General features: G+C 35.1%; 1 protein-coding gene across 2 annotated transcripts in view; it reads right to left on the bottom strand.

Moving 5' to 3' along the window:
• Positions 1-10,000, bottom strand: part of LOC144960036 (uncharacterized) — a 79,239-nt gene that overhangs the window by 56,056 nt on the left and 13,183 nt on the right. For both annotated transcript variants that reach the window (XM_078892985.1, XM_078892984.1), the window contains exons 4-11: positions 8,584-8,671; positions 7,906-8,042; positions 7,059-7,132; positions 5,657-5,736; positions 4,409-4,518; positions 3,159-3,221; positions 1,562-1,616; positions 376-514 (exon numbers count right to left, since the gene is read on the bottom strand). In XM_078892985.1, the coding sequence (XP_078749111.1) occupies positions 376-514; positions 1,562-1,616; positions 3,159-3,221; positions 4,409-4,518; positions 5,657-5,736; positions 7,059-7,132; positions 7,906-8,042; positions 8,584-8,671 (746 nt within the window). The remainder of the gene's footprint in view (positions 1-375; positions 515-1,561; positions 1,617-3,158; positions 3,222-4,408; positions 4,519-5,656; positions 5,737-7,058; positions 7,133-7,905; positions 8,043-8,583; positions 8,672-10,000) is intronic.

Raw genomic sequence — 10,000 nt, 5'->3', positions numbered from 1 at the left:
TTGTTATTTGATTTCAGTACAGAGTAAGTCAGTAACATTATTATTTGAATTCAGTATTAACTAAGCTAGCAATGTTGTTATTAGATTTCAGTACTGAATAACCTGTAAAATTGTTTTGTGTTTTGTTTCTACATCACATAAAGCTTTTCTAAATTAAAAAAAAAAAAAAAATAGCCTAAATTTATCCATGTTTAAAAACATCAATTTTGTTGATGACGGCCAGTGAAGTAGAAATGTAAGATTTCACCAAAAGATGAAAGTGTGTAAATCAGTAATAATTCTATTTATAACCATGAATCATCCAAAACTGCCATTTTTTAAAATCATTTGAAAACAACAAAAAATATTATGCAATAAATAAATAATAACAATCACCTTCAATGAGCCGTTTCTGTTTGGCTATCTCCACCCTCATGAGTTCTGGGACACAATTCTTGAGAGCTTTCTCGTTCATTTCCGCAGCCTCTTCCAACCAGCCCAACTCCATACAGGCACGAGCTTGACGATAACAATTCTAAACAAAAATATTTAAGAACATTTATATAGCTTATTTCTGATACCATTTGCATAGCACTTTTTGGTACAGTACCAGAAGCGCTTTTTGGTACAGTTCCGGAAGTGAACATATTTTCTGATGAATGTATTTTCTAACATTTTTAACCATTGACAACAAAGGACCTCATTAATTTTCAAGTTATTGCTGCTGTTTTAAACTCCTTCAACTTGGGCTTTTTACAGATCAAAAAATATGTTTAAAAATTTATTTTTTTTTTAAACAAAAAAAAACATTGATTTTTGATGCTGTGAGAGGGCAGACATTTACAATATTCATAGTAAGGTACATACATAAAACGTGTCATATCAAGTTTGTGAGAATAAATAAAAATAAAATACCCTTTATTCATCCCCAAGGGAAAATTTCTCTTTACGGTCTATCCCAAGGGAACACTGGAATAACCCAGGCATCACGCAGTGCAGGCCGCAAAGTGAGCTAGGTGAGGTGACTGCTCAAGCCACTCAGCGAGTAGTTGAACCGGTACTTTGGGTACGAAGCAAAGACCGTACCCCTGAGCCAGTGTCCTGGTGCAGCAAGGGCAGTGTAGTTTTATAAAATTCATATATATACAAAGTGCATCAGCATAGGATTTGTATGAAGATGACTTTCTTAATTTTCATAGCCATTGCAACACCATAAAAGTGAGGTCTATGTATGACACTCGCGTCGATCTGGGTTCACTGGTGGGTTACTTGAAAAGAAAGTACTAGTGTAAATGTACTGCGTTAAACTGCTTTGCGAAAATTTTGTAAGGCGTCATGTGTCCTATATGTAAATGTTGCTGTACAGGGACCCTTGTAAAGCGCTTTGAGCACATTTAGTGGATATTGCGCTATATAAAGCTCAATAAAATATCAATGTTGATTTTGCAATAAATTATTTCTTCGTCTCACCACCAATGAGTGTCTTTCATGTCCTCTGCGGTATGCACTGACTTGGGTACATAAAAAAAAGTTACTATGGGTAAATTTAAATTAGAAAACTTGTGATCAGAAAAAAACTCACTTTACAGTTTTTGGGGTCTCGAATCAAAGCTCTTTTGCAGTCCCACAATGCATTCCTGTTACAAAATGAAAGAAGAATAACTGCATATATTTTCTGACGGGCATTTTATGACATAGATCTGATCTGCCTGTACTTTAACCCTCTCCTTACCAGCCATTTTCAGGATTTTCCCCAAAATCTCACACCCAACTAACACAAAATTAGATTTTTTATCACTCAAAAACAATAGCAGTAAGTATTTCCGATAAATAATTTCTTTAGCAAAACATGCTCTACAACACACTGTTCATTTTCTTTAAATTTTATGATGTACAAGAGAAATTTGAATAAGAAAAATGTTGGTTGCATCGTAACGAATGTGACGATTTTCATATGTTTGGTAAGGACGGGGTTAAATTAGAATCGCATCTTTAATTCAACCATTTCATTAAGTGTCTTTGCTTGTTGGAAATAGTACAGATCTTCTTGAATAAGCAGCAGGCACTAGTGTAAGATAAAAATCTGAAAAGGTGTGCGTATGAATCAGTGCCAGAAAAAGCAGAAAGAAAAATACAAGAAAAACCATCCTAAAAAAATCATCATGTCATCCAAAAATTTTTTTTTTTTAATTGAGCTTTTATATAGCGCAATATCCACTAAACGTGCTCAAAGCACTTTACAAGGGGTCCCTGGTCAACAGCAACATTTAATATGTAGGACGGGACATGACGCCTGTGAGGTGATATTACAATTTTTTTTCGAACAGAGATAACGCTGTTAACGGCCAGGTACTCATTTTACACCTGAGTACGGTGACAGAATGTGAGTAAAGAGCCGCCTTCTCCAAGGACTCAGCTATGCGCCGAGCGAACCCAGGACCTTCCGATCCGAAAGTGAGGTTCATACCACAAGACCACATAGCCGCATGTCATCGAGTCACCAGATGGGGATGTTTTTTTTCTTGTAGTTTTCTTTTTGCTTTTGTCTGGCATTGATTCATACACACCTTTTCAGATTTTTAACATAATTTGGTACACAACTGTAATGCTTAACGCATGACAAACATAATATCATCAAAGAGATTCGAGAGAGAGAGAAAAACATTCTGTGTCTGTATAATAAACGAAATGCATAACTTGAACATTAAATGTGCTCAAATTGCAAAGCGTTGTAAATAATAATAATAATAATAATAATAATAATAATAATAATAATAATAATAATAATAATAATAATAATAATAATAATAATAATAATAATAATAATAATAATAATAATAATAATAATAATAATAATAATAATAATAATAATAATAATAAAATAATAATAATAAATAATAATAATAATAATAATATATAATAAAATAATAATAATAATAATAATAATAATAATAATAATAATATAATAATAATAATAATAATAATAATAATAATAATAAGTTATAATAACAATAATAATAACACAAAAAAAGGACACAAAACAGTTGTAAAATTCGAACTTGTTACATTTTGATGTCTAATTCCTTGCATTTTTAAAAGTATCGACTGATGGTGAAAACTTTGTAACCAGCAAACTCCAAACTTTGACAATAATTCAATAAACAACTTTTCAGTCTTACCAGTATTCTTTTTGGTTGAGATACGTCTGGGCTCTGTTCCCAAAACATGCCACGTTGAAAGGACTGAAGAAGTGAGGGAAAGGGGAGGGGAAATGAGATTGAAGGGAGAGAAAAGAAAAAACTGTAAGCAATACTATAAATGTTAATTAAAAATATCGCTAAATCATGGAAATTTTTTCTGTAAAGAAAGCAACAATTATTATAACCCTTTTGTTTTGGGGAAAATGCTACTTTACTATAGCATTATAGCAAAAATATTATGAGACGTCCCTCTTATCCTTTGTAAAAAAAAAACTAAAACAAACCTAAAAGTTCAACAAATTTTTTTTTATCAGCACTCACCCAATCTTACTAAAAATAGATTTTGACTTGTAATGATATCCTATCAACATTGATGATTCTTAATGTCAAATCGTTAATTTCGAGAACTAATCATTCAAAAAAAAAAAGCAATATACCGAAATGAATAACAGCTTTTGAAAAGGACAAAATACCAAACACAGAATGTTTCTGGCTCAATAACCCTTCATCAGCCCATAACAAAAATAACCAAAACCTGCTAAATATTTCTATGTCGCCTGTTTAGATTTTAAACGATGTATTCATGTTTTTAAACATAAAAAAAAAATTCCCTTTATTCATACCATAGGGGAAAATTTTTCTCTAGGGTCTATTCCAAGGGAAGACTGGAATAACCCAGGCATCAGCCGCAGTGTAGTGCCGCAAATTAAGCTAGGGCTGGGTGACTTGCTCAAGGCCACACAGCGCAGCGGCAGATGATCGAACTCTGTACCTTTCGGGTACGAAGCAAAGACCGTAACGCTGAGCCACGCTGTTTCATTGTTTTTGTTACTTGTTATTGTGCGGCTATGTGGTCTAGTGGTATGACACTCGCTTTCGGTTCGGAAGGTCCTGGGTTCGAGCCTCGCTCGGCGCATAGTTGAGTCCTTGGAAAAGGCTCTTTACTCACATTCTCTCACCTTACTCAAGTGTAAAATGAGTACCTGGACGTTGACAGCGTTGTCTTTGCAGAAAAATTGTCAATATCGCCTGACAGGAGTCATGTCCCGTCCTACATGTTAAATGTTGCTGTTGACCAGGGACCCCTTGTAAAGCGCTTTGAGCACATTTTAGTGGATATTGCGCTATATAAAAGCTCAAATTAAAAATTTATTTTAATTTAATTGTATTGTTCTGTACTGTTTCCGTCCATTCGGAGCCTTTTGAAAGACAATAAAAGACCATCTTACTTTCTCCAAACTGCCTGGGTGTAATGCATCATGGCCTCTTTGTAATCGCCTGACTTGTAAGCATCGCCAGCAGACTTGTTGAAGCTGTCGTATGTTCCCTCCAGCCTGGCCTGTCGACATCCAGTTAGAGATCATGAGTCAGTTAAAACAAACACGTAACTAATCATCTCAAAATAGATAAAATAAACGTTGCTGCTCGAAGCTCGAAGAATTAAATAACAATGTGAAATTGAATGTAAGCTTCAATGTAATATACGACAACAGATAAAATGGATGTTTCGGGTTTCCCCTTTATCAACAAAACAGGATGAATCAAACACTACAGACGAATGAGATAATGTGGTAGTGACAAAACAGGATGAACGAAACACTACAGACAAATGAGATAATGTTAACAACGCCACTACCACATTATCTCATTCTCTGTAGTGTTTCATTCATCCTGTTTTGTTGATAAAGGGGAAACCCAAAACATCCATTTTATCTCTTTTCATATATTGAATTGAAGCTTACATTCAATTTCACATTGTTATTGATTAAATATATAATAACATTTCAGTTAAGTTTTCTTTTAATGTCTCCAATTCAATTCCAAATTTCTTTATTGTCGGGATCGTGTTGCATATTACTCAAGGTACAAACGAGTAATGGATAAGAATAAATAAATACATTTTACATCTTTATAATCTTTCTCCCGACAATTAAAAATTTTAAAAAGTGGTCATTCACAGCCTTAAGACCCATGGATCCAGAGTTTATCACAGTTTCTATAGCATGAAACGGACAATAGCAATTGCTTGTTTCCCTTTGGATAGGAAGCATGTCTTGTAAAGCGCTTTGAGCACGTTTAGTGGATATTGCTTATATAAAAGTTCCATTTTTTTTTTTCATTTTTTTAAATCGCAAAGTACCTTCCACCAGATCTAACAGACCCAGCAACCCATTTATTGCTGGGTGGGCAGGGGGGGGGGGGGGGGGGGGGGGGGTCGGGGAAAAAATCTCAACTGCACCCGGGATAGATCTTGGTCCCTTTGCGCGTGAACCGAGTGTTCCATCAACTGAGCTACCGGGACCTCCATCGACAATTAAAACTATTAAAAAATAAATCAATCAATCATTACAAAACATCCAAATCTAGTAAAAACATTACAAAACACTTACTCATACATTCTTACATTTTCTCCAATTTCTGACTCACTTTAGTAATTAAAAAAAAAAAAAAAAAAATCACAATGGGAAGTCACTTACTTGTTTCCTTAAAAATCGGTCTTTACAATAATCAATTTTGTCAATTCCCTCACGGCCATAAGCTACGATTTGAGAATGCACTGTAAAAAAAAAGAAGAAATAGTACAATTCAAACTACTAAGATAGCTAGATAGATAGATAGATAGATAGATAGATAGATAGATAGATAGATAGATAGATAGATAGATAGATAGATAGATAGATAGATAGATAGATAGATAGATAGATAGATATGGATGGATGGATGGATGGATGGATGGATGGATGGATGGATGGATGGATGGATGGATGGATGGATGGATGAGATAGATAGATAGATAGATAGATAAGATAGATAGATAGATAGATAGAGAGAGAGAGAGAGAGAGAGAGAGATAGATATAGAGATAGAGAGAGAGAGAGGGGGGTGGGGGGGGGGGGGGGGAGAGGGAAATGATAGAATTCTTGGTCACACAAACCCTCCGCATCACAAAACAATACTTCCATTACAAGCCCTACTGATGCAGACCTTCCTACTTTAAAAATAGCAGATAAAAAGAGTAATCGCTAAAGTTAACTTTAAGGATCAACTATTTACCCTCACAATGAATAAATAACACTTCAAAATCCTTAATATTATGTAACTCTGACATCAACTTTCATTTTCAATAAGTTTTAATGACTTAGATATAACATGAAGTTTTTAAATTGGAGCTGAAATTTCGTAATTTTACAAATTTTTCATAGTAGTTGACATGTCTGCTGATGTCTGGAATAACCATCTAGTTCATATTCCAAATGACCACACATAATTTAATTCTGTTGAAGAGTGGAGGATTCCAAAACAGATAAGAATCAAGTCGGTCCAAAAGTCCCATTGGAGAAGATGAGTGAATAATAGTTCAGAGTCGTAAAGAAAAATGAATATAGAAGCTTAAAAAAAAAACCAAAAAAAAACCCCACCAATCACAGAACGTTTTAGGCTCAAAACCCTTCTTTAGCCAACAACAACAAAAAACAAAACAATGAACACATAAATATATTACTAAAAAACCAAATCAACGGCAGAGAATTATTCGGCACATTATTAGTAATGTTTTCAGTGCTTTTTGTTGTTGGCTGAAGAAGGTTTTTGTTCCCGAAACATTCTGACCGTGTTTGGTATTTTGTTATTTGTTGAAGCTGTTCTATTCATTTTTGTTTATTACTTTTTACAGTCCACAGCTCATACTGGCTCAATATCCCCATTGCAAAGTCACAAGACACACACACACACACACACACACACACACACACTCTCTCTCTCTATCTCTCTCTCTCTCTCTCTCTCTCTCTCTCTCTCTCTCTCTCTCTCTCTCTCTCTCTCACTCTCTCTCTCTTCCCTTCAGCCAAACTTCCTTCTAACACACAAAATGCAACTTACTAATTTTAAAGAAATAGATGACACAGATTTTGGCCTGACTTCTCTTCTTATCGTACATGCGTCGGATGGGGGCCCTGGCAAGGAAAATCCAGCATATATAAAGTTATCACATGATTAAAGATAGTAAAAACATCAAATTGACAAATTACTCAGAACTATCCTTTTATTTATATATATATAGTTTTCCAAAACTCCATAACTCCATTTTTTCCCATTTTGAGATATTGAGGATTACTTCCCTGAAAATTTCTCATTCCGTCTATTATTTTATCATATTTAAACTTCAAATTCACACAAATCTAAGGGAAATTGTGTGGCCATTGATGCTTAAAATAAAGTTTACATTTCAATTTATCTCATGGATGGAAAATCTCAAAAAGTAGAAAAATTGACTTAACGAGTTTTGGAAAACCAGCCTTCATATATATATATATGTAAAATCCGACACAGGGCTACTCATTGGATGGCAATGATCATGAACCCCCATAGACCTGTACAAGGCTATGTGGTCTTGTGATTTGGAAGGTCCTGGATTCGAGCCTTGCTCTGCGCATAGTTGAGTCCTTGAAAAAGGCTCTTTATTCACATTCTCTCACCGTACTCGGGTGTAAAATGAGTACTTGGCCATAAACAACATTGTCTCTGTCAAAAAAACATTTGTAATATCGCCTAATAGGCGTCACATCTCGTTCTACATGTTACGTGTTGCTCTTGGTCAGGGATCATTTGTAAAGCGCTTTGAGCACATGGAGTGGATATTGCGCTATATAAATTCTCTATCAAAAATTTATTTTTTTTTACAAAAAATAAATCGATATTCAATGACAATAAAATAAAAAATACTCACCAAAGACTTTTGAATATTTGAAGATCGCTGACTTCTTTCTCGGCATAGCCGATGTCAACAATCCCTTCCAAGGTTTTCTGTCGTTCTTCAACGTCGTGGATGAAATTGAGAATTGTCTTGATGTCATTTTTATTATTCTGAAAGAAAAAGGAAAACAACAACTTACTTACTTACTTACTTATCCGAACCAGCGACCACCTGAGCTTTAGCCCTTCGGTCTTGTACCATGACGTAGAAGTTAGACGTTAAACAACAACAAAAATATTTTTTTAATGGAATATCTCATTAATATAGGAAAGTGTTTGCTACAATCAGATTTGTCGTTGTAATGTACATTAAAAACATGAGATTTTATATAGCACAATATCCACTAAACGTGCTCAAAGCTCTTTACAAGGGTTCCTTAGCTAACAGCAACACTTAACATGTAGGATGAGTTATGACGCCTGTTGAGTCCTTGGAAAAGGCTCTTTACTCATATTCTCTCACCGTACTCAGGTGTAAAATGAGTACCTGGCCGTTAACAGCGTTGTCTCTGTCGGAAAGAAATTGCAATATCGCCTAACAGGCATCTGTCCCGTTCTAAACGGTACACGTTGCTGTTGACCCCTTGTAAAGCACTCTGAGCATGTTAAGTGGATATTGCGCTATATAAAAGCTCAAGTTCTTCATACATACCACGAGTAAAGCACATCGGTCAAACATGAGTTCAGCAAGACCCAGCATGTAGTGTTCGTCTTCTGTAAAGGCATCTAGACTTGATAATCTGGGAACATAACAAAATAGTTACACGGATCGGATCAACTCAGTTCTAATCCAAATTTTTAAAATGTGTCAATGCATGACATAATCAGTCGGAAGGTGAACATTTTGAATTTGCATTTTTTTGCATTATTTGAAAGAATACGCTCACCAGAACATTTTAATCTTTTTTTGAAGTAAATCGTGTGATTTTTCACGAAGTTAAGGTCAGATGTATGGGAAAGGTATCCACAACTTTTCTCAAATTTCATACTTTTTCAACTTGACTAGCTGTAAAAACTTCTAACTTAACTTGGCAATATCTCAATTCAAACCTTTTCACCATCCTACTGATTATATTATTCACTGTAACAAATAATTTCAGATATTTTTATTTTAAAAATATCAATATACCTAGCTATGCAGACTAACAGATGGATACCAGACAGACAGATACAGAGTGGCTTTGTGGTCTAGTGGTATGACCTGTATTCAAACCTGTAAGTCTGTGATTTGAGTCGGCACAAAATTCTTTACTCACGTCCTCTCACCATACTCAGGTTTAAAATGGGCACCTGGCCGGAACAAGTTTTGTCTTTGCTTAAAATGTTAGTTGTATCACCTTAAAAGAAGCTGTCTTGTCCTGCATCTTGTGTAATGCCACTGAGTTGGGACACCTTGTAAAGCACTTTAAGCACATAAAGGATATTGCACTATATAAAAGCTGGGTTTTTTTTAGGGTACTTCTTTATTTCTTTTCTTTTTAAAGAAAGACCGACAGATATATAAAAACTAGTCCTTTAGAGCCATTCGGCATTGAGCCAAACTATATCCCAGTTCCTATAGCATAAAAGGGACAATAGCTATAGCTTGCCTGCCTTTGGAGGATGCTAGTCTATCACGAAGTACTTTCTGTCATATCTAATAGACCCAGCTACCATATCACTGCTGATCGACTTCACCTATGACCGATTTTAATCCCTTTGTATGTGAAGTGAGTGCTCTACCAACTGAGCTATAAAAGAAAGAGGTCTGAGAGAGAAAGATGAGGGTGGGAAGAGGGAATGGAGGGATGAGCAGACCAATCTGGTGGGGGGTGGGGGGGGGGGGGGGGTGAAAAGGGTAGATGTGCATACCTATGTGATTGTCAACAAGTAAATTTACATGTCTAAGATAAGTATGTTTGTTTTTGTTTTTAAGGGTTTTACGGCGCTTGCAACACATTTATTTCATATAGTGCCAGTAAAAAAGGATGAAAATTGGATAGTAAAAACATTCTTGATGTACAATTAAAAGGACTTGAGGAAAAATATGAGTGGGGGTAGTGGGGGTGTTGAAAAGGAGACAACCATAC

The sequence above is a fragment of the Berghia stephanieae genome, chromosome 14, assembly GCF_034508935.2.
Source record: "Berghia stephanieae isolate SIO BIC M18660-M18661 chromosome 14, UCSD_Bste_1.3, whole genome shotgun sequence".
NCBI classification, from domain to species: domain Eukaryota; kingdom Metazoa; phylum Mollusca; class Gastropoda; order Nudibranchia; family Aeolidiidae; genus Berghia; species Berghia stephanieae.
Note: the sequence above shows the minus strand (reverse complement) of the source record. Positions and strands in the feature narration are given on the sequence as shown.